Source organism: Strigops habroptila, chromosome 7, assembly GCF_004027225.2.
Source record: "Strigops habroptila isolate Jane chromosome 7, bStrHab1.2.pri, whole genome shotgun sequence".
NCBI lineage: Eukaryota > Metazoa > Chordata > Aves > Psittaciformes > Psittacidae > Strigops > Strigops habroptila.
Genome location: NC_044283.2, coordinates 38,587,194 through 38,610,876, shown reverse-complemented (window position 1 = coordinate 38,610,876; position 23,683 = coordinate 38,587,194). Strand labels below are relative to the sequence as shown.

At 43.3% G+C, this 23,683-nt stretch overlaps 2 protein-coding genes across 3 annotated transcripts; one reads left to right on the top strand and one right to left on the bottom strand.

The window, feature by feature from the left end:
* The first annotated feature begins 4,320 nt into the window (after positions 1-4,320).
* Positions 4,321-12,239, top strand: SAP30 (Sin3A associated protein 30). 2 transcript variants are annotated; one of them, XM_030493361.1, is made up of 4 exons: positions 4,321-5,007; positions 6,399-6,521; positions 9,095-9,193; positions 11,277-12,239. In XM_030493361.1, exons 1-4 carry the CDS (start codon positions 4,690-4,692, stop codon positions 11,397-11,399), a joined length of 663 nt encoding a protein of 220 aa, XP_030349221.1. In that variant the 5' UTR covers positions 4,321-4,689; the 3' UTR covers positions 11,400-12,239. The 2 variants fall into 2 exon arrangements, with proteins under 2 accessions (XP_030349221.1, XP_030349222.1); XM_030493362.1 differs by lacking the exon at positions 9,095-9,193 and having other exon boundaries at positions 4,358-5,007.
* A 2,837-nt stretch (positions 12,240-15,076) lies between these two features.
* Positions 15,077-22,545, bottom strand: SCRG1 (stimulator of chondrogenesis 1). The gene is made up of 3 exons (XM_030493363.1): positions 22,501-22,545; positions 16,715-16,977; positions 15,077-15,152 (listed from the first exon to the last, which is right to left on the bottom strand). Exons 2-3 carry the CDS (start codon positions 16,948-16,950, stop codon positions 15,098-15,100), a joined length of 291 nt encoding a protein of 96 aa, XP_030349223.1. The 5' UTR covers positions 16,951-16,977; positions 22,501-22,545; the 3' UTR covers positions 15,077-15,097.
* Positions 22,546-23,683: the final 1,138 nt, after the last annotated feature.

The window sequence follows — 23,683 nt, the reverse complement described above, 5'->3', positions numbered from 1 at the left end:
TACAAACCTTTAAAGCTTTTACAGTATGCAGGCTTATCGGTTTTAATCCCGTAACACCTAGATTATTCTTAAAATACAGTGTTTAGTTCTGGACCCTGTTTACTGCTTTAAATCTTTTAATAAGAGCCCGTGTTACATAAACTCTTACATACACACTTAGTTTCCATTGTACAAGGCAGAATGCTTAGAAAAGGAACATGGGCTTCGGCTGGATTACTCAAAAAACCTGGAAATACCAATTTTGCACCAATATCACTATTGTGGTTATAGGTATGATTTTTTCTCTTACTGTTTTGCAATAACCTCTATGTGTGCTGAAGCAGATTAAGTTTTGTTATACAATTAACTATCTGAAGTTACATTTTAACTGTCCTAGTGTAAAACATATAAAGAACTGAAAAAATATACAGTCTGCAGGTAAGTTCCAATATTCCTGGGTTTTGGGCTCTACACTTCAATAGATTTGGATGATAAATTGGAGGTGGAGCAACAGTAGGAGGCAGTAGCACAGTTAGTTGGTGCAGGAGTGGGAAGGGAAAATCAGAAATTCAAAAATCAGAAAAAAGAGAGACCAATAAAAAGAATAGGACTTGTTTCTGACAAGGAAGGAGAGGTTTGGCCACTGTTCTTTATCACAGCCCATGAATGCCTATCAAGCAGGTTGTTCTTTTATCAAAAACACCAGGGTGTGTGATGGAATTTTAAAAGTACTTTAATGTATTTTTCGTTTGAAATAGTTACAATCCAAACCAAAGAAAATGTATATTTGCTGTGGAAAAATGTACACCAATAGTTTTCCTTATTATTTTATTTGCTAACAAGATAATTTCAGGTGCTGCACACAAATGCACTAACATGCGTTGGGAAAGAGTCGTCCCCAGTTGAACCTTATCATGTGAAGATGTATACACAGTTACAAGCCACATTTGCTCTCCAAGATTAATTACTAATAATATGTTTGCAGCATGCTTGCAATATATCCTAGGTGATTTGTCTGATATCATTCCTCTCTCTCAAATTACAAAACACATCAGTCAAGAGCTAACAGGAGCTGGGACATATGGCATCTCAGAGAGGCACAAGCTGCCCAGCTCCCACCTGCGCCTGGCCCACATTGGTGCCAGGAGAGGCTACCGAGTCCCACCAGCTTCGGAGCATGGGAGTTACAGATTCAGGCAGACTTTTCAAGATGCTGTAGCTCCTGCTTCTTCTGCATGCCACTTACAAGTCGTCCATGCTGTGGTTTTGGCACCTGTGAGAGATGTAGATAACTGCTGCCTTCCATACAATTCAGTTCTGCTTGTGCATGTGGTCCATAAGCACTACTGGTGTCTCATGCAGAGTTGCTGACTTGCAGCTGCCACTGCCTTTGAACTGTTTTAATATTTAAAGTTTTACTCTAATCAGTATATTGTTGCAATACTGAATGGTTTTGTGTTTATTTAAAATCTCTCCCTATATATGCTTTAGTTATACCTGAATAATTCTAACTACTAGAGCTTACGTTATAAAATGATAATTTTAGATTACATACTCTATGAAAAGTGATCTTTTTTATTTCACAGGGTGCAAGTTTCATGAAAGTTTGCACATCCATCCTGTAGTAAGCTTCATACTGCCTGGTAAGCCCATCTAGCTGCAGCTCTTTGTATTTTTTGATCCCACATACGACACAAGATTAAAAGTGACATGATTTCTTTGTTATTGTAAGCAGGGGTTCATACCAAATGAGGCAGTCATCCCCCTGAGTGGGTCACATGGTCCTGCCCTTCCACTGGGCCTTCCTGTGTGCTGGGACATCGCGCGACTGAGCAGTAAAGCAGGGTTAAACTTCACTGATTTTCATGTTGCTGGTTTAGTTGTAACCCAATCCAGTTTGTCGTGCAGCCACAGAAATGCTTTTACAGGCAAAAAGGACAGGGCACAGGTGTGAAAATGAGCAGTTTATGGCAGAAGCAGAACCACCATTCTCAGCACAACTGTCTTATCGTGATCTAATCATGAAACTATGATACTCCTCTACTTGAAATTCCACTTAAAAATTAACATACTGCCAAGCATGGCTGGGTAATATAATCAGGCTTTTAACCACTCACAAACTGTACAAAGAGGATCAGAAATATTTAAAATGCACAAGTGATCTTTCCATTGCAGCAAATCACAGCAGCCAGACCCAGACTGACATATTTTATGCTTGCAGTAAGGTCAAATCTGTCTGAAGAAATAAAAGGGACCTCCAAAGACATAGCCTAAGAATCTAGAAATTGCTATCCAGGACCCAGATTTCCACTGAAGAATTCCTGGAACTCACCCTTGTCCCACCTTTCCCAGCTTGTGCTTCCTATGTTTTTCTTTAAGGCCCACTATCATTGTTACCGTTTCGTTGTTGAGGTGTTTTTTTTTAATGTTATTACATTTTTTGAAAGTGTGAAATCACAAGAAACACAGAAAGTGAGTTAAACTTCTGATGCCTGAAGGCTGATTACCTAAACTTCTGATGCCTGAGATTGCACAGCAGCAGAGCATGGAATTAAACCCAGGCACTCCATATGGTCCTCAATCGGCTGATAACAAACCGGGGTTCGGTATTATTCCCACGTCTTATCCAATTGCCTTCTCTAGTGACTGAAACGTGCCTTCTAGGGAACTGCTGCCAGTGACTTTATGCAGAGTTTAGCTTCAGTTACTGCATCCTTCCTTCAGCTGCAACGGTGGGTGCGCGAAGCGGGACCTACCCTTGTTCTCTAATACCAGGTTATGCAATCAGATTAAGGACCCATCTGCAGCGCAAACCAAAACTGCGCTATAAACGCGTTCCTGGCTCACGCAGAACTTTGGCTTAAGCAGGATCTGTGTCTCCTCGAATCACTCACCGGCCTCCCCGCTACTCCTCTCCTCCTCCTGCAAGCTGGAAACGCACGCCAAGCGATATGGTCAAATATTTCAGTGATTAAATCATTACGCTTCGAGTACGGTCAGCTCGGGTGCCGCTTCTGAGATTTAAGGGAGTATTTGCGGCCGTTCAAAAGGAAAGCAAAACCTCACCCTCTACTGCATCTGCTTTGAAGGCGCTGGAAGAAAGAGAGGAGGTCAAAGCTTGCTGCCTCTGCCGCTCTGCTGTCGACAGCTGAATCGTTACATGGTTCAATGCCAATGCATCTCGGTCGTAGTTTTTGTACTCTCAAAACGGAAAATACTTGCTTTTATGAAGTGTTTTCACAGCATCTGTTTTAGCTAGCCGTGCGCACGGCAAGGTCTTGGTTTATCAGTAGCGAAAACAAGTCTGCATTTTCAGTCTTTTTTGTTGTTAAAAGTCGCCTTTATTAACAAAAAGCTCTTTTAAATGACAAAAGTGGAAACTCGCAAGTCCTCATTGTTTTCAGAGATCTTTACCAAAGGAACGTCAGGCGGACCCCTGGTTGCATGTGCTTTAAAAACAGCTTTAACAAAGGCCGGAGCTCGGGCTGCTCTCGGCCGAGAGCGGCACTCGTGGGCTGACACCCCGCTCCCAGGGAGCAGCTCCTTTCCCCCGCCGTGCCTTCCTCCCGCCCGCGGCACCGGGATCGGCCCGGCGGGCCCAGCTTTCCGGCAGTGGTTGACAGAGCGTAAAAGAAAGGAGGCGGCGAGGCAAGGAGGAACGACAAAAAATTAAGCCCCAACTCGTAGAAAATCCTGCACGAGTGGCCCAAGTGGTGGAAAGACCGGAGCTGGAGCTAGTGCAGAGGGAGGCAGCGAGGGGCGCCGCCAGAGTCCAGGCAAGGGGAAGCGCAGCCGCCCGATCCGCCCTTGGCGGAGACACATTTACACGCTCGGCAGTGCGGGCAGCAGCGCCGGTCCTTGCCCGGCCTCCGCTTTCCGCCCGGCGCCTTTCTCGCCTTCCCGCCTCCGCCCCGGCCGGGCCGGGCTCTCCGCACGGCTGCCTTTCAAATCCCAACGGCCGCGCCGCCGGGGAGGAGCGACAAGGGGAGGAAAGGAGGGGGAAAAAGACGAAAGAGGCCTTTTAAAAGTGGGCTGAGCTGCTGCCACCCCTCCCGCACGGCGGGGCACAGGGTGCGCAGCGCGGGGCAGGGCCGAGAGGAGCAAACAGCTGCCGCCACCGCCGCCGAGGCGGGACTGCCCCGCCGGCCTGAGCACCGCAGAGCCACACAGCGAGCCCCCGTCACTGCGCGGCGCGCCCCCCGCGCTCCCGTCCGCCCGCGCTCCCGCCGGCGCCGCGCAGCAGCTCGGGAGCGGTAGTTCTCCCGCCGCTGCGGGCGCGGAGGGGTCGGAGGGGCAGAACTGCATTTCCCGTGGCGCCCCGCGGCGGGGAGCCGGCATGCGCGGCGGGCGGGGCGGGGCGGAGCGGCGGGCAGGTTGCTGTTGTTACATAGGAAACAGCTGAAGAGTCTCCACATGACAGGGGGGGAAGGAGGAAGTGGGGCGACCCGCGGGGTGCCGCTGCCGCTCCGGTAGCTGCGGGGCTCGGGCAGCGGCAGCCGACGGGGAGAGCCCTTCCCGCGACGTGCGGGCTGGCCGCCCTCGGGGGCGGGCTTGCACTCCGGTGCTGCCGCTGAGAGGAGGCGGGTGAGCGGGCAGAGAGCGGGGGAGCGCCCCGCCGGGCCGCGGCGTCTCGCTGGGGAAGTTCGGTCCGGGGCGGTATCCCGCCTCCTTCCCTCGGGCCTCCCGCCGGCTGCGGCGGTGGCGCCGGGCATGAACGGCTTCGCCCCCGAGGAGGTGACCCAGCGCGGGGCGGACCCTGCCGCCGCCGCCGCCGCGGTGGTGGGCAATGCGGGCTCCGCCGTGGAGGTGCCGCCGCCGCCGCCAGCGCCGCCCGGGCTGGGTCCGGCCGTAGCCGTCGCCGCGGGTTCGGTGGGCGCCGGGGGTGCGGGCGGCCCCGGGGCTGGGCAGCTGTGCTGTCTGCGGGAGGAGGGGGAACGGTGCGGCCGCGCTGCCGGCAACGCCAGCTTCAGCAAGCGGATCCAGAAGAGCATCTCGCAGAAGAAGGTGAAGATCGAGCTGGACAAGAGCGTAAGTCCGCGAACGGGAGGACGCGACGCACAACGGGGCCGAGGCTACGACGGGGCATGCGGACAAAAGCGGCCGGCAGGTCCCGGTGGTGCGTGCTCGGGCAGCGGCGGCGGGTCCTGCCATAGCCCTGCTCCCGCTGGCCGGGTACTCCCATGGCTTAGTTGGTTTGGGGGCTTTTAATAAAGTTTAGGTTTGGTTTTGTTTGGGCTTTTTTTGACGGCGGGGAAGTGTTGTTCCCTCTTCCCCCCCTTTTTCCGTAGCACGGTGGAGTTTGGCTGGTGCTGCAGGAGCGCGGCCTGAAAGTGCTCTTCCTCTGCGGGAGGAGCAAGGGGGAAGCTCCGGCCCCTCCTGCCTGCTCCTGGGGTCCTCTTCCAGCTCTCAGGAGCCGGAGGCACGGGCTGCGCGTCCCCCCGCGCAGCTGGAGCGGGAAGCAGCGTGGCTGGGCAGCGCCCCGCCTCCCCGGAGCGGAGCCCGCATGGCTCCCGCCGCGCTAGTTTGTGTCTGTTCCTGGCGAGAGCGGCGCTCGGCTGCTCCGCCTCGTGTTGCAATGTTGCACGTCTCCGCTTGCCACTGTATCTTCCGCTCGGCAGCCATCAGGCGCAGCGCGGCTTAGCGCGGTACCGCCGGGGAGGGGGAGCGGGGATCATCCCGTTTCGGAGGTGTGCTTGCGCTGGCCTCGTACCACAGGAGGGTTTCCCGGCGCGGGGGCAAAGCGGCTTAAAATGCGCGGCAGCGGACGCGAGTGCTCCGCGCGTCGGCCCGGGAGACCCCCGCAAACCGCCCCACAACACCCCCATCGCCCGCCGGGCTTTCCTCGCTTCGGACACGCGATCCCTAAGCGGGGTCCGTGCTTTCTTTGACATGAAAGCACGTAGCTCTGAAATTCGGGGTTAGTACGTACTGAAGAGCTCTGCCAGGGTGTGCAGACCCTTACAAAGGGAAACTGTTAAAAGAGAAGGGGGAAAAACCTCCAAAAAAGTGCGTTGCTTGACCTGGCTTAGGTAGTGGAAGTGAAACAAGAGGTGGAAGGCTATAGATGGGAAACGAGAACCGGTATTTTGTCCTCCAAAGAACAACTGAAAGCTTGTTTTGTGTTTGTTTGCTTCCCGATCCCCGCGTTGCGATGCATGGCTGGAGGGAGGGTTGTACGCGTGTGTGTCTGCAGCCTGTTACTGCTGAACCAGTAGATTGCAGCACTTCAGCTTCCTCTGGCCAAAGCGTGGCAGTGAGCTGCAGCACAGCACACTATTTAGAAGAATCCGGTAAAAACCTTCTTCAACTCAGTTAATGCGACTGTGGTTGCTGAAGGGTTGTCTCTGTATGTGTATTTATATTGTAAGTGGGAGATTCTGACATAAGTTTTATTGAAAGATGCCATATTACTCTTCCAGGCAAGACATCTGTATATTTGTGACTTCCACAAAAACTTAATTCAGAGTGTGAGAAATAGAAGAAAGAGGAAAGGCAGCGATGATGATGGTGACTCACCCGTGCAAGACATCGACACTCCAGAGGTAGCTAAGTAGTTGGTTTTTTTTTTCCCAATTGTCCTGTTAAGCTTGTTGTTAAAGACTACCAAGTCCGACCGGACACTGCTTTCCCACTCTTACAGCTCTCTTTACTTTGGGGCATGTGGGAAGGAGAAGACTCGATTCAGTCTTAATATAACAAAATCTCACAGAATTTTACAGTGTATTTTCTGTATTAATTGTGCAGAGTAGAACAAACAAGACTGTGATTTTTTAAGTGTCTGCTAGGTTTCTCAGAAAACAGCTGTTTCCAGCTTTCTCCTCCTTGGTGCTTCCTCTCCAGAGTGGTGCTTTGCCACATAACAGCAAACTCTCTTCTGCAGGAGTTGACAACTTGAAGGGAATTGCACATCGCGTTTGGGATAGAAATGCTTCTGTGCCCCATCCCTCTGATCCTTTCCTCTGTGTTCAGTGTGTTGGAGATGGCTCTTGCAATTACTCTATTGCCTTAGTCACGTTAAACACACACTTTAATGATGGTAGGTCTTTGTTTTTTACCCTGTTGTTGGATGAAGAGACATCCAGGGAGCTGTGCTAGACAAGAAGGTGGTGTTTTTCCCACCTGTTTTCTCCACTGCAGACCAGTGAAACTTCACCCATTAAAAAAGTGAACTACAGCTTTCGACCTTTCTTGGAGCACAGTAGGAGAGACTGCACCAAAGGCTCTCATATTTTTCCTACATGTGCTCTGGATTATTTCTGCTACAGCCTGGCTTAGCAGGTGCTCTTCAGTGTGGTAATTCTGAGCAGAGGCTGTCATGCCTACCTGGTCCCTTCTGAGAAGGATTTTTAAAGCATTCAAACATTGCTCCGTAAGTGTTAATTTAATGGCATCCTTATGGTCAGCATCTGCAGATATCAGCAGCATAAGTGATGAAACTTTGTACAAGAATCCATGTGTAAAGGCACGTGGCTCCAGTCCGAAGGCTCTGGCTAAGAGGATTTTAGGGAATTGGGAGTAGTTTGATGTTGGGCTATGTTGTTTGTCTGTTAAATATCTGGGACTTCTTTGAGAGTTCTGTCTAAAGCTAATGCTCTGTGTGACTTCAGGTAGCTCTCTGACACAGTGATAATTGCAGCTTTCCTGCAAGCCTGTTTTGTTTTCTCATGAAAGAATTATAAAACATGTCACAACTGGTGGATATCTCTACAGATAGAACAGGAAAGCAAGCTTTTTCTATTAATGGTACTACTGCGGGAAATAAAACTGCCTGGGAAGTATTTTTGAGGAGTTTCAGCTGGCCATTTGGATAAGGGCAGTATGTTCATCCCACGTGATTACTGTATGCCTTAGGTGCCCATTGGCCCTTGATCATCTTTATTTTCAATTGCTATTCAGTCTACTAAGGAAAAAGTAAAAAAAGTATCATTCTTCTGAAGACTTGTAAAGCCTTCCTGTTTCCATCTCAGTCATGATCATCGTTACCTGTTAGAAGTGGTTCCTACAGCAGGGGAAGAGGCTTCTGCAGTACTGGTAGCTTCTGGGACTTGATGGAAAGCTGCCAATACTCCTCTGTGTGGTGCTCTGGGGTGTGATTCCCCCCTGTGCCGTGTAAGCTTTAGAACACCAAAAGATACCTACTCATCCTCTGTCACGGAAGGCTGTATCGCATCACGTCTGGCCAGGTTACCAAGTATGCAGTAGCACTGCTTTTCTTTAAGTGTTCTGTAGTAAGACTGCTAAATGAATTTAAAGCAAAAGTGGATGTCTTAACCAATCTTTAATGCAGTGAGTTTGGAGAATGCTACTGTAATTGCCACTGATCTAGCAGACTTTCTCATTCAGCCTGCTTTCTCAGCTTGCTTTCCCTCTCAGTCATCTGGTTAAGCTCTCTTCCATTGTCAAGGAGGGTGGGAGGAAGGTATTCTGTTGCTGGGAGCAGTGACTGTTGGTCAGAGTTCATGGGATTCAAAATTGGCAGAGTACTGGGTTAAGATTGTGTATTTGTATCCCTAAGAAGACCTTGTGCAGTTGTCTCAGCTGTCCACTTGCACTGAAAAATAGTTTGGCCAGTTATGCCTATGCACATAAGTCCTGCATTGTGCTTATATAGAGCAGCTGTTTTCTTCTCTCACCTCAAGCCAAGAAAAACTTTGCAGTCTAGACTTTTTCCTGATTCCAATACATACTCTTTCGTGGTGCGGATGTGCTATATCTTGCATGGAACTTGATGGCCAAAATCACAATATAGGACCCTCCTTTGGATCAGGATCTTCATGGATGTTATATAAAAGCTGTGACTGGGCTTTGTGTTGTTATGCTTGAACTGGGGACAAACAGAAAACTCGGCGAGTTCTGAATAATGTCCACAGCTAAAGGGAGGCAGAGCCATGCTTGATAACGATAAAACGCTCTTAAACCGAGCTGGGCTGTTTTCCTTTCTGCTGGAAGGTGCAGGGTGGAGTTTGTTTTTTATCAAAATGAGATCTGCTGGGCTGACTGTTCTCACTTATGTGTCTGTGAAATTCCAAAGTGTTTTTGAGAGGCGAACTATTAATGGTTGAATCGTTTTTCAGTTACATTAGATTTCCCCCCCTTCCCCTCCCTTTTCTTCTAGGTTGATTTATATCAGTTACAAGTAAACACACTTCGAAGGTACAAAAGACACTTCAAGCTACAGACCAGACCAGGACTTAACAAAGCACAGCTCGTTGAAGTATGTATGAGTGTTTGTTCCATAATAGAAAATGCAACTTGCTATAGCATATGGTTTTCTATACAATGTGATACTTTCATAAAGAGCATGTGTAATCTGGATTTTAGGAGAACAAAAGGGAACTGCTTATCTAGCTTCCTTCACTGGCCACAGCTCCTGAGCCAAGTAAATCAAAAGTAAAAGTTCTTTCCAGAGTCAGGACTCTTAACTTCTGAAAGGAGTGTGTGCTGCTTAAAAACATGAAATTTTGAGTTAGATCAATAAGATGATCTGTATATCCCTGAATATCATAGAATCATGCGTTTATAGTCTGTGCATCAGTCACACCTTCACCTGAAACATCCTGCTGAAAGAACTAGAAACTGAGAGGTGGCAGCAAAGTTCTAGCAAGGTTCAGACTTTGCTTTAGAAAGGTAGTTACTGCAGGCATGTTCTTCCTTATATGTAAAGTACGGAAACCTGAAAAAAACCAGGGTTCTACTGATAATTAATTCTGTTGATTAAAACCACTGGGATCTGCCATCAGAAAAATGGAACTTTATGACATTAGGGTTTTTTATCAATATTTCAAAAAATGCTGGAGCTGTGTGAGTACAGCTGTACATAAGCATCTTTGCTGCATAAAAGTATAATTTCAAGGATTTCTTCCGTGCTGCAAAGATGCAGTTACAGCATGCTGATGTAAGTATGTGGGAGAACTGGTGATCCTCTTTTTAAAAGGGAGGTATAGCCACTGTGCTTTCACTTTCGTGCAGTGATACTCAGTTGTACTCCAGTGCAGACATTTTGTTGGTGTCTGCCTTAATTTGTGTGGATTAAAAGTGAGATTCTTAAATGTATGCGAGATCTCAAGGCTGAGCTGCTGCCACTACAAGTAAGAATGTAAAATCAGACTTCTGTTTTCTTATATGTGAGTTGAGGTACAGCTAGCTTTTGAATTAGCAGTAATGTGATTTGAAAAAGCACAAGCAGTTTTTGTTCTGCACAACTGGCATTTTGGAGGGTCTGCTTTAGGTACCTCTCTAGGTATTTGCACTGGGTTATTCTTACTGCATGGTGTAGACCGGCAAAGCTGCTTCTGTCATGTGCTTGGTTTGACTGACATGCAGGTCTTTGTGAACCATAGCTGCAGAACTTGTGTAGTTTACAGTGCATGTGATTCCCTGTAACCTGTCTTAACATATCATAGACACTCCTTTGGCTGTTACTTAAAGTTCACTTCAAAGGACTCTCTCAAACTGTTTCTTTGCGATGTCTTTTTTAGGAGGGTGGGGTTTAGAAAGCTTCCTAACTTGCTAATCAGGCTAAACATTTATACTTGCATTCTGTGGTAGTTAAATGAGCAATTCCATGTTTCTTGCTTGCTAAGTTCAGTCTAACACAATATTCTGCAAAAAGCCAGAGAATAGACTCAGGCAGGTATAATATTTTGCATGCTTTCTTTTAGAGCTGATGTTCATTTTGGTGAAGGGAAGGACTTCTGGAATGGAATGGAATCACGAAAAATTATTCAAAAAGTGTGTTTAGAGAACATCATATTTTGGTCGTTCCAGCATAGTGAATTTTCATTGATAGTATTTTGAAGATCTGAATGTTCAATTATAAATTTTGAAGATTCTTGCATTGTATTGGATGTTTCTTTTTGTGAGTTGACACAGACGTACTCCCCCTCCCCCCCAACCTGAGTGATGAGCAGTAGCCTCCCATTTCTGTGCTGTTACTCTGTTGATATTCTACAGTCATTACTTGCTTTATAGTTTTATAGTCAAGCTTAAACTACATAGATGTAATGATACTCCTATGCTGCTTTTGAGAGCTTCCACCCCCCACCCCCGAATTTTCTGGGCTTTTTACTTTGGAAATTAGGGTAACGCTGCTGTATTTAGTTCATACTTCTCAGTAAAATGGTTCCTATTTATCTTTTTTATTACTATAAAAGACTTTTGACGAGAGGTAGCTTTTTTTTTTTTTTTTAAGCTTCTTTATTAATCTTTTAAAGTTTAATGTAGTCAATTTCAGACTGAATCTTCAGTTACTGCATATAGGAGTGGTTATTTAATTTCCTTGCATTCTTCCTTTATAGATAATTGGCTGCCACTTTAGGACAATTCCAGTGAATGAAAAGGACACCTTAGCATATTTCATCTACTCGGTGAAGAATGAAAAGAACAAGCCAGATCTAAAAATGGATAGTGGGGTTCATTAGACGGAAAAGGCTGGGACTGAGGCTCAGGCTGCAAATCAAAAGACTGAGGTTTTGTTGATATGCAGAAGCTTTCTTTGTAACTTTTTCTCCCCAGAGACTTTGTGTCTGTTTTATTTTTCATAACCTTGCTGATTTGTTTGAAAACCATCTCTTATAAAACAAATTTCCTCAGCAAAAGTATTTTAAATAAATATCACTGATACTGTTACTCGAGTGGATGTGTCTGTAACTTATTGAGTTACTCGTACCTAATAGTTAAGCTTTGACTAACTATGTAATAATATTAAAATATTTTTCAATTAAAGTGTGCCGAGGATATATTTATGGATGTACTTCAAGTTCTCATGATGAGATGCCTTTAAAAAAAAAACCCCAAATCTGTAGCAGACTTGGCAATAGGTTCTTTTTCCTAAGGTAAAAGGCTTTAAATGACAGTTCAGTTGTTAGCTGGGCAGAAATGGTTGAATAACATTTTATTTTTCCTCTTGAAACAAGAATTGAGGGGGGCTTTTCTGATGTGTGTATTCATCTTGTCACTGCTGGGATATGTGCTTCCAAGCACTGAGTCCGCCTTGCTCCTATGTTAAAATGGGGAAAAAAATGCAGCTCTCAAATTTCAAAGCTGTAAGTGGGATGAAAAGACTGCTGTGGCTTACTGTGCCGAGAAATCCTTCCACTCGGGAAGAAATCCTTTAGCTGCTGACTTTTCCATTCATCTACATAGGCTGCTGCTAGGAACTTAATTGGAGAATGGAAAACGGAGTCTGTGCTGGGTCAATACAGTATCTTCTAATAGGCATACTGTTTCTTTTTCATTGCATGCATTAGCTCAGGCCCGTTAAAAAAAAAAAACAAACACCAAAAAAAAACCAAAAAACACCACCAAACGAACAAAAAAAAAAACCAAAACCGAAAAAAACCACAACAAAACTTATGATAATATATGAGAAAAATATCCAGCAATACTATTGCTTTTATTTGAATATCTTTTAAAGTCTGATGTTGAAGATGATATTATGAGTGATTTTTTATTGTCATTTAACTGTTGTGCCAGTCTAAATGTGTGGTGTATGGAATATTATTTTTCTCCTTTCAACTGCGCATAAATTGAAGAAAAGGTGGAAGGAAAACAGTTCTTAAAGCAGAAGAGAACACAGCTTCAGCTTGTTCAGTTAGCATTTGTCGCAACTCTTAGCCATATCGGATGTTTAAAAGGTTTTTGTTAATTTGGGCAAAAATGAGAAAGCAGAATTTCTGTGATCTAATTTGCTCGGTGTTAATCTTGTGAGTTATTTGAAAACTACTGTTTTGCTGGCATCACTATAACTAAGATGCTGCACTTTGCTTTTTCTGACCTGTGACAGTTGCATAGAATTGAATGATGATAAACCATAAACCCTAACCTCAAACTGGCTGCCTTCCCAGTAGCTCTCAGTGGCCTTATTTCTGTCACTTGCAGTGTCTTATGTATTTCCACAATAAAGTTCTGCAGTGTTGGCTGAAGTTCAAGACAGTTGGTGATACCTAGCTAGTAGCAGCTAAAATTGGTATTCCTTTGAAGAGATGTTTTAGTGCCCGTTTCACTATAGTGACTGTGAAGTTGTTTACTAAATATCTGCACAAATTCAGCTTGTCACATTCAAAGTAATAGCTGCATAAACAGCCAGGGGCATCCAAAGGACAAAGGCTTTTTCTCTGAGTGCCTGGCAGGGGTTAATGTTCTCACCTAGGCCTGACAGGACATATAGAAGAAGCTTTGGGATGAGAGAAACAAAAGCAAGTTTCTATGGGAAATCAATCTTAAAGTAGTACCCTAAATTGACCATATCCTGCTACATGTGGAAAGCAGCAGAATTTTGCTTCAGTGGGTTATGGATTTTCCAGGAATGATGGAAGGAAAGTAACTGAGATCCACCTACTAACTTTACTACCCAGATTTGCATCTGCCTTATTTTTTTTGCTACGGCTGCTTTGGAAAGCTGTGAATGCCAGGCATATGTGACATGATTCATATAGAAACTAGAGGGCACAACTGATAGAAGTTATGTGCCCTTGTTACTGCTAGAAGGTTATAGAGGACTTTGCACAAGAGCAGATACCATGTGTTTTCTTAGCAGAGCACTGACTTTGAATATTTTGACTGTGGGTTGTCAGATTTATGGAGTTTTTTTACCCTTAATTGATGATTTGGTAGGAAGCCTAGAAGACTGGAGAATAATTACACAAACCAGGCTTAAAAAGCTTAAAAAGCCTGGTGACACAAACTGTTTGTTTAACAGTCAGTAGCCTAAAAATTACTTGGCAAAAATAGGATGCACAGATTTACTTGAAACATTTATTATTAGCTGTGTATAATCACCTCCCTCCCTCACCATCCAACCCTGGTTTACTAACAGAGGAAGAAAAATAGTCATTGTGATATTTCATACTGCATGTGAAATCAGACTGGTAAGCTGGTGGTAGCAGATTTTGTGGTGTAATGGTTTAAGATTATTAGATAGTACACTTTTTGAGTGGAAAAGACTAAACAGTTACTTCAGTACTACAGATCTTCTGTGTGAGTGACTTGATAGCCAAAGACGTTTTGTACGTAAGGCAATAAGCCAGGCTTACTGCCTGTAAGTCTGGCTTGTTTGAGTGGCTTTCCCTAAACTTAAAAAGGCATGTAAATTCTTGGCTGTTTTTCTCTTGTGCTGTGATTGGTGTTGGCAGGCATTGAGAGGTGACTATCTACAGCCTAGATCATGATACCCCTTAAACATTAAGATGATTACTTCTAATATTTTGAGATACCTCTTTGTCTTTCCTTCCCTAGCTATTGCCTTGCAGGGCTAGCCCAAAAATAAAAAGCCAGCATTTAAACTTAATTCTGGAGTACTGTATTTCAAACAAAGCTTGATTAAAAAAACTGCTTAAGTGTAGATTTTTATGTTGCCTTAACAGACTTTATGGCTGTCCCATCTTCTTTAGATGTCTTTCTGTATTCAGTATATATGGTATTGTAACCATTCTAGCATTTTAAATGCTCAATGTTAAGATTAAGCAATGTAAGGTTTTACAGATTGCATAGTTAATGCAGGTGACCAGTTAGACATATAAGTATGCTTTAGTGTACTATTAATGTGCATTTTTACTACTTCCCACACCCCGTGGAATTTTTAAATGTGAAATTTTGCCTTTTGTAGGTGCATGTAATTTTAAGATGCCTAAATAGGCTGTGGGAACCTGTCTGCAGAAGTGCCAGGGACTGAGTAGCTTCAGCTTAAAACGGCATTAAGTGTGTGATGGCAAAGCAACAGGAAGCTGTGCTGCAGTGGGTTGCTACAGGAGTCACCTTCCTAATGACGTGAAGACTGAGGCTTGAAGTTTCTCCATCCAGACTAGTTGAGAATGTTGGGCTGAGTAACAGGAGTTAGGCTTTTTGCTGGGGGATGCATATTAGAATGCATTACGAGCTTGTACAGTCTTTAACACATTATGGAAATTTAAGTCAGCTACCAAATTTAACAGGAGAACTTCTTACATATTTGAGATTATGAAAAGGTATAAAAAGGATTTTTTCCACAGTTTAAAAAGAGGCACTGTCTTGTGGTTAGAATGAAGTTTTTTATGGTAGTGGTTTTGTTTTCCCCCTTGAAAGCATTGTTATGTGATTGTAGAATGATGTCTGTTGTCTTCACTGGCAGACTTGATGTCCATCACTGACTGTTGCAGGGGATCACAAAAGATATCTTTGGTCCAAAGAAAATATCCCTGAAAGATATTATCAGATATTTAAATGATTAGATCATTGGCTTATCAGAGCTTTAACATGGCATGCATTTCTAGTTGTCGATTTTTTAACTTATGATGGGGTATACATGGGATTACTGTGTTTGTGGGTTGCACTTCCAGCAATGCAAGCGTAATTGCAAGTCTAGATGTAGATACTGCATTTCTACCTCTGCTGGCCTGACTTGGAAGAGATGGCAAAACTTTTTATTGACTGAACAGTGCAGACTCCATTCTGGAATTTTATCTTGGAGAAAGTAAACTTAGAAAATACATAATATTACAAAAACAAAGTGTGTGCATGCATTCAGCATGTTCACGCGTACTGTGGAGTGCAATTTGTCTTGAGAGTAGACCTGCAATGTAGGTTGTCTGTACCTCAGGATGGTTGAAGTAAAACCACCTTATGTATTTGTATCAAAGTAAGAGGCCTTATTAGGCTGCTCAAAGTTCAGAGATTGAAGCTAGACACCCAAAGGGTGCTTCAGGTCAGGACACCATATCTGGTTTTAGGAAAGGTGAAAGATGAAAAACTTATTTAAACTGCGCTCAGTTTGAACATGAGGTTTCTAGCTGTAGAAGTCATTCCCACTTGGTTCAGACATAGTCCCCCACAGGAGTGCTGAAAAGTCACCTTTTACTGAATTTTAGGGGACTTGAGAAACTTGCGTAGTAAGAGGAGCACATATTGGAAGTCATTTTTGCTTGCCTATATAATGCCATTACATTCCAGTGTCCCTGAAGCATTAGTAAGTTTTGCAGTGTTGGTATTTTTAATCTAAATTTCCTGAATAAAAGATGTTGCTGGAAAGCTGAATTAAATAATACATCTTAATACATTTTATTACTTCAAGCCAGTATGGGTCGGTGGTGTTTATTAACTCAATATTAATTTTGTTGCGATGTACATTCTTTCTGTAAAATAACGATGACAAAACCCGTGTTCAGCGAGAACTTCACTGTTCAGCTTTGTCAGCAGTGCCAGTGAGCTAGAGAACTGTTTACGTTCTTGGGCTAAATCTTTACCCTGCCTTGCAGGCATTTGTTTGTGAGCCTCTGTGCTCCCTTTTTGCTTTCCTACTTTAAACAGCTGTCTTTACGATTCATTTATTCAACTGACATATGTGCCTATGCCTTAGAATAGCAATACAGTTCTTTAATGTGGAACAGAAATCAAATAGTTCTGTTTATGGTCCTGAAATCTTTGCAAAGTGCTGTGAATTAAGATTTGGTGTAGTTCTCATGCTCAGTTTAGATCAAACAGGAGAGTCAAAAGTTGGGTGATTTAAATGATGAAGTCCCCTATAATAGGGCATGGAGGTTTACTCAATATACTAAGCAAGTCCTGGATATGACCCTGGAAAACAAAACCTGAAAACTGTTGGTGTAGTAGATAATTGGCTCTCTTGATGTAATTTCAAACCATGTGAGGTGATGCATTTCTTTAAAAGCTTATTCCACCAGTGGAAACTGTAAAATGATGGATATATAATGGGCAGTCACACAGAACAGTACAGGTTTATATAAAATGAGTGTAGTCTTACTTTGGGCAGCAGAGCAATTCATTCCAGCTGCAGTAACAGATCATGTCACAGCCCTTCCCTTCCCAAAAGTGATTTTGCAGACCATCATCGATTTGACGAAGGTTTTCCCTGCCTGCGGGGATGCTGTCACAGTTGTGGTCTTTGAGGGCTCTTCTGTAACAAGAGGGATGCTGGGCAGGTGCCATGGGGGTACCCAGGAGGGTGCTCAGCAGGAGCAGTGCTGAGACCATCTTCATTTTTGCCAAGCTTCCTGTGGCAGGGTGCTAAAGAGAAATGAGGCACATGACACAGGTATAGCTGCTGAACAGATCCCCCAGTTTGCTCTCTGGCTAGCATCTTTCTGTTGTTTTTTCCTTTTGGAGGTGTTTGAGCCTGAGTGCTGGAGAGTGTTTTCTCCTAGGAGGTAAATAATATTGCAGCAGAATTGATATTCATTACTTTCTGTACAACCTTGGGAATCCTTTCACTGGGAATTGGAGCTTCTGCTGCTGGCAATTTTGTTGTTTCTGTGGCCTCTCGCCCTGAGAAAATTGCTTTGAGCTGGCTATATTCTCTCGGTGATGTGAATGGCTCTATCGATTGCTACCAAACCAGGGGAAAATGTCTGGTTGTGTTTCCTTGCCATCCTCGCCATTTTGCCTTTCCAAACAAGAATCACTCACATAAAAATAATAGTATCTTTCCCCATCAAAATTGTGGAAAAACTTTGCTGATTGAATGCTCTGCCATGGGCTGCTTGAAAAGCTGAAGCATCAAATAGCAAAGACGGCTGAAGCTCTCTGCAGGGCTGCCAGGTGCCACTGTCCTGGACTGCAGGCTCTGGTATGATGCTGCATTACTGAGAATTTCCTCTCTTGTTTTCTATCTTTTTTTGGTACTGCAAGCTACTTAGTTGAGTCTTGCTACAGGAGGTCATTATGATTTAATTGGCTTTGTAAAAGGTGGGATAAATTATTCCTTGCAAAACTCCTGTCGGTGACTAGGCTTTCTGTCATCTGCATGAGCTCATTTAATGCTTGCTGTGCTATTCTGTGCTGCTTTGCGCAGAGCCTGGCCATGCCACAAAGCTTCGGATAGCACCCTTGAATTGTATTCACTTTTAAATTGGCATTTGGAACAATGCTTCAACCTAGACTTTATGGGTCTTAGGAAAGAGAGTGGGGCTTTTACCTTTCCTCATGCTTGAATGTAAGGGGTCTATTATCTTGCTGAATTTAAATAGGAATTCTGTTCTGAAAACTACTCAAAGCGATGGTGAGCTCTCCCTGAGTGCTCCTCGCAGTACTTGTGTTAGCCTCAAGGCACTTGTGTTAGCCTCAAGCCTTTGTCATTAACGTGGACAGTGGGATTGAGTGCGCCCTCAGCAAGTTTGCCAATGACGCCAAGCTGTGTGGTGCGATTGACACGCTGGAGGGAAGGGATGCCATCCAGAGGGACCTTGACACACTTGAGAGCTGGGCCAGCACAAACCACATGAAGTTCAACAAGGCAAAGTGCAACGTCCTGCACCTGGCTCAGGGCAATCCTAAGCACAAATACAAGATGGGAAGAGAATGAATTCAGAGCAGCCCTGAGGAGAAGGACTTGGAGGCAGTGTTTGACAAGAAGCTCAACATGAGCCAGCAGTGTGCACTTGCAGCCCAGAAAGCCAACCGTACCCTGGGCTGCATCAAAAGGAGTGTGACCAGCAGGTCAAGGGAAGTGATTCTGCCCCTCTACTCTGCTCTTGTGAGACCTCACTTGGAGTACTGTGTTCAGCTCTAGGATATCCAGCAGAAGAGGGACATGGAGCTGCTCGAGTGAGTCAGAGGAGATCATGAAGATGATCAGAGGAGCACCTATCCTATGGAGACAGGCTGAGAAAGTTCAGCCTGGAGAAGAGAAGGCTCTGGGGAGACCTCAGAGCAGCCTTCCAGTACCTAAAGGGGCTACAAGAAACCTGGAGAGGGACTTTTTACAAGGGCATGTAGCGACAGGACAAGGGGAAATGGCTTTAAACTGAAAGAGGATAGATTTAGATTAGATATAGAGAAGTTCTTTACTGTGAGGGTGGTGAGGCACTGGAACAGGTTGCCCAGAAAAGTTGTTGATGCCCCATCCCTGGCAGTGTTCAAGGCCAGGTTGGACAAAGCCTTGGGCAACTCGGTCTAGTGGAAGGCATCCCTGCCCATGGCAGGGGGAGTTGGAACTAGATGATCTTTAAGGTCACTTTCAAGCCTAACCATTCTACGATTCTATGAAGGAAGACTTTTCTGCCCTTCTGCCCTGTTGGCACTTTGGTGTCAATCCCCTAACACTACAGCGTTATGGGCTGGCTCTAGTCTTTATTGTGAGGCTGAAGAATAGACTGCTCTAAACTAACTCAAAAATAACTTGGCATAAGGCAATGTCTGACCAAAGACTACCAAAGGCCAAGTTAAGATGGCAGAGCTATTATCTAGATAAGAAAAAAAATAAGGCACACCAGCTATAGAAGTCAATTAATAGAGTCACACTTGGGTTGCTTTTTTCAGCTCTTGTGATCACCCTTAAAAACAAACAATAAGCTATTAAATGTATACTTTTACTGTATTTTGTAGTTATTTTTCCTGTGTAGTTATATCACCACCATAGCTATCTTTCCGATCTTCCATTTCTTCAGCCAGAGAATGACATGCCAGAGACTGTAAGAAAATCTGGGAATTTGGATTCGTAGTAGGGATAAAATACAACACCTCGATGCTCTTCGATTATATTTTTCCGTGAGATTTTGTGCAAACTTGGTTTTTGAACACCAGTAGCCAAATAAAATATTAAAAAGTGAAAATAAGCCTTTGTGTATTTTTAAACTTCCATTTTAGAAGCAAAATTCATTGAATAATTCCTTTTAGTTTCCATGAACCTGTATGTGAACTTTTGAGTAGATGTCTATAAACTACTAGTAATGGAGCCTTGGGGATCTATTTTTTAATTACCTTAGAGTGCAGTATTGAATAACATACTGTCTTTATTAGGTTTAGACCTCAAAACTACTTCTCAAATAATGTAAACTTTGTTCTAACTTTGCCTAATGTTGTTTTTTAGACTTGAGTAAAGAATCTATATTATTATAATAATGGTTTTATTTTGTAGGAGTATAAACACTGCAGTTATGAGGGTTCTGTTCAGAGAAGTCTAATGCCTAAAGAGAACAACTTTGTTTATACTATACCTTGATAAATGCCAATGTCAGGGAATACAGTTCAAACATTCTTCTGTTCAAATAATTGAGTTTAATTATTTAAGTATTTAATGGAAGAAAGTTTCCATGAAAGAGATATTTAGGAAACTGAGGATTCATGCCTTTGTTTCCTGTGATTAGATTATTCTGTGAGTTCTTCCCCTGAGGATGAGGCATTCGTGGTATCTTGCTCTTGTGTAAGGTTTTGGTTTTTGTTTTCATTCCTAATGATATGGGTGATATTTCCCTAGCTGGAGTTCAGCTGGAATGAATGCTCATTTGAATCTGTTGCCGGCTGCCTGTCTGCTCAATATCTGTAGGAACTCATTCTGTCCTGAATATGGGCAGATCTTCTATTAACTGTCAAAATGCTGAATTAAAAAATCATGACCTATCATTTAAGGTAACTCACTACTTGCCTTGGAATATAACAGGATATTGCTGTAGTGCGTCATTGAGAGGGTTTATATGGATGAGTGCCAAAATCAGTATTAGCAAAGTCGGTATGCTGGTGAGCTACGGATACACAGCTTCGCTAACAGGTCAGTTAAGCATCTTACTGATGCTCAGCATTGCTGTTATTCAGGAAAAAAATATTTATTTTATTATTATTTTATTTCTGCTTAAATATTCCCCCCCCCCCTTCTTTTTTTTCCCCCAGATCATAACCAAAAGGAAACTTTTAGTCAAAAGGTTGTTTCTTTCTTATGAGAGAACCCTCCCTATTCACAGATGAAAGATTGCCAAGAATCTGAAGTGTTTCATCATCTCCCTGCACTGGATCGATGCTGATAAACCCAGCAGACCTTTCAGATGCAGCATCTTTTTCTGACAAACTGCTGCAACTTCTTTTCTCAAATGGGGTTGCACAGGTGATGGAATGTCACTGATTGCCTGGGTAAATAACTGAGCTAGTACATGCATATTTATTTCAAAATGCATGTTAAAGACCTTGTCTGCTTTTGCATACTACAGAAACAGTCTTTTCTCATAAAACAGATCAGGGAATTAAGGTGAACAAATCCAATCACTAAGGTAACTCAAAGACTTATTGCCTCAAGCGCCCTCTCTCATTTCTTTATTGTATAAAACCTTCTGAAAAGGTAGCAATGCCAATCATGCTAAGCCTGACCAGGTTGCTCTATCAAGATTATATCACTTGAAATTCTAGCACGAGTAAAGCCATCTGAAAATACTGAAAACGAGCTCCTTACATTTGCATAAGTTCTTTTCAGTGAATTACTCCAGTTACTTCAGCATAGTGTAAGTAAAGTTGGAGACCAAGTGCAGCTGGGAATGCAAGTGCTTTGAAATCATTTGGAATTTTGTGTAAAGGAAAATGGTTAGTTTTGGAATATGCACAGTGAGTCAGGAATCAGTGCTACCCTCTGCTCATTCAGCTGGAGGTGTTTGAATTACCCTGCCAGGCAATTTGGCACTATGTAGTCTTTGGATCTGCTAGATGCAGAGGCAGTCAGAAAAGACCAAAGATTATAACACAAGTTTCAGCCTTCTTGGCCAAGAAAAACAGGGTAATATTTCACAAGATGTGCTGCCCTTTAAAGGTCACATGGTATTAGTAGGAGCTTAGGTGTTAGCGGATAGAAATAGTGAAAACTGAGAAATGGCATAAAATGTGTATTTCAGCACCTCTAGAGATCCTGCATGTTTGGGGAAAGATAAAGATTTACAGTTTGGTCTATCAACCATTAAATATAGCCTTCAGCGTTATTAAGCAGGCAGCATCTCCAGTTGCCTGATGTTGAAAACAAGGAATACGTAATTAGTACACTTTTGGTGTAAGATCTTTTCCAGTCTGTCCAGTGGCATGTGCTGGGTTAAGAAGTTGCACTTACAGTGAAACTAATATGTATTTACTTCTTAATGCACATTGAGTTCAAGAACTAAAAATATCTATCAACATAAAATGTATTTTATTGTTTGTTTGTTTGTCAAGTTTCCACTTCAGGAATACCTGTAAAATTTAATATTTAGGTGTGTTAGTGCATAGTAGTTGGGTTTATTAGTGCATGCCAAAGAAATCATTACACAAGAGCTGCATAACTGGTAATATTATGAAGAAATTTTTTTCCATTAGAAAAAAAAAAGAAATCCTTCAAATCTGTTTTGCTTGAACAGTTGGTGCATTTTAAGGACAGCAACTATTCCACTGAGGATGAATTCAGTGAATTACTGCTTTGTAATTACCATCAATACCATGATTCTTTCCAGAAATTGAGTTCTCATTAAAACCCATTTAGTTTTCTTAAGAGCAGCAATTCATGTGAATGCACCTCTCCCCATATTCACTGTTTTTGCAATAATATTGAGCACTGGAAGGCGATATAGTATGTTTGACTTCAGAAGTTAATATGTAGCATCCAACTTTGAACAAGAGCAAGATAGTAAAAGAATTCCCTTTAGCTGGATCGTATCTGTGCATCTGTCTTGAAGAGCATCTCTTGCCTACAATAGATCTGCTTCTCCCAAATCTTCTGCATGTTCCCATATATATTTCTAATGCTGGACTCTGTAACTAGTATCAGCAGAACAAGTGCACAAGGATAATTTCAGGAACAAGACATACCTTTCTCTTCTGCTTCACTGCCTTCCACTTTCTTGGCAGCTGTATCTTTTTAGATGTGCCCAGAGAGAGCTAGAGCTGGTGGGGATGAGAAGAGGGAGGGAGGGCTGATGGGAGATGCTGTACAAACAGCTCTTTGTCCTGACTTCTGCCTTCGATTGGTGGCACTCTCGTCCAGCAAGGGGCCAGAGGATGGGCTGGCTTCAAGAGTCATTCTCTTCTCTTTCAGTCATTGGCAACTTAGACTAGGGGCAAAAAAATCAACATCTCCTTTCCAGCAGGAAACAATTAGTTCATCCAAGATGAGAAGGTGTCTTCTCAGAGAGCAAAGCATAACATCCAGAATGGGGGAAGTGGAAACACCCCATGGAATAACTGTGTCTTACTGTGGAGCATAAGCAGGCTGGAGAGAGCAGGAAGGAGATGGCTCCCAGGAATGCATAGGCAGAACATGGTTGCTCGACAGATGCGTTATCTTGCACCGGGCAGAGAAGAGCAGACCTAGCAAACAATCTCAGGCAATACTTTAATTCATGACTTTGGGATTCTTTCAGTTTTCTGAAACTGAGAAGATGATTGAAAAAACTGCTTTAACCAGACTGCTAGTACAGCATACTCAACAATGCCACACATTGAGTTCCTTGCTAACCAAACTTTTAAACAAGAAGTAAAGCATTACATTGAACAGTATTTCAGAGGAACTAATTTTAGTCTAATATAGCTGATCAAATAATCTGGTACCGTAAAAACACGTAATGAGTTTCTTAGATGGAATTGAGGTATTATGTATTAACGAGAAAATGATCTTGAGGGTGAAGTGTGTGTCCTTATATTTCTGTTGCGATTTGGCCCTAATTCTATTCCTAGATCTATTTTGTGATGTGAATAGAGAAGTATGGTTGCACTTTAGCTGTTGAGCTGTAATTCTTACATTTTCTAGTCTGCATCATTTTGATTCTGATGTTGCTTCATAAGAATTTGATTTTTTTCTATCTGTTGGGCTGCTTCCAGTACAGATGTTTGTTAGGAGTACAAAAAGGTGCCTCTGCTTAGCTGACTGTCCTGGGTTCAGCTCTAACAGTTAAACCACGACACTGACTCAGTTTATAATTTGATGTCTTGGTACTTGTTCAATCAGATTTATCATAGGCCAGAAGTGAACTAGAGCATCTTTAACAAATGTGCG

Excerpts from the sequence above, each read along its gene's own strand:
- SAP30 (XM_030493361.1), top strand. The coding sequence starts at position 4,690 with ATGAACGGCTTCGCCCCCGAGGAGGTGACCCAGCGCGGGGCGGACCCT. Across the intron at positions 6,522-9,094 it reads AAGACATCGACACTCCAGAG|GTTGATTTATATCAGTTACA; the intron begins GTAGCTAAGTAG and ends CTTTTCTTCTAG. Across the intron at positions 9,194-11,276 it reads ACAAAGCACAGCTCGTTGAA|ATAATTGGCTGCCACTTTAG; the intron begins GTATGTATGAGT and ends CTTCCTTTATAG.
- SCRG1 (XM_030493363.1), bottom strand. The coding sequence starts at position 16,950 with ATGAAGATGGTCTCAGCACTGCTCCTGCTGAGCACCCTCCTGGGTACC. Across the intron at positions 15,153-16,714 it reads GAATTGCTCTGCTGCCCAAA|GGATATTTTCTTTGGACCAA; the intron begins GTAAGACTACAC and ends AATATCTTTCAG.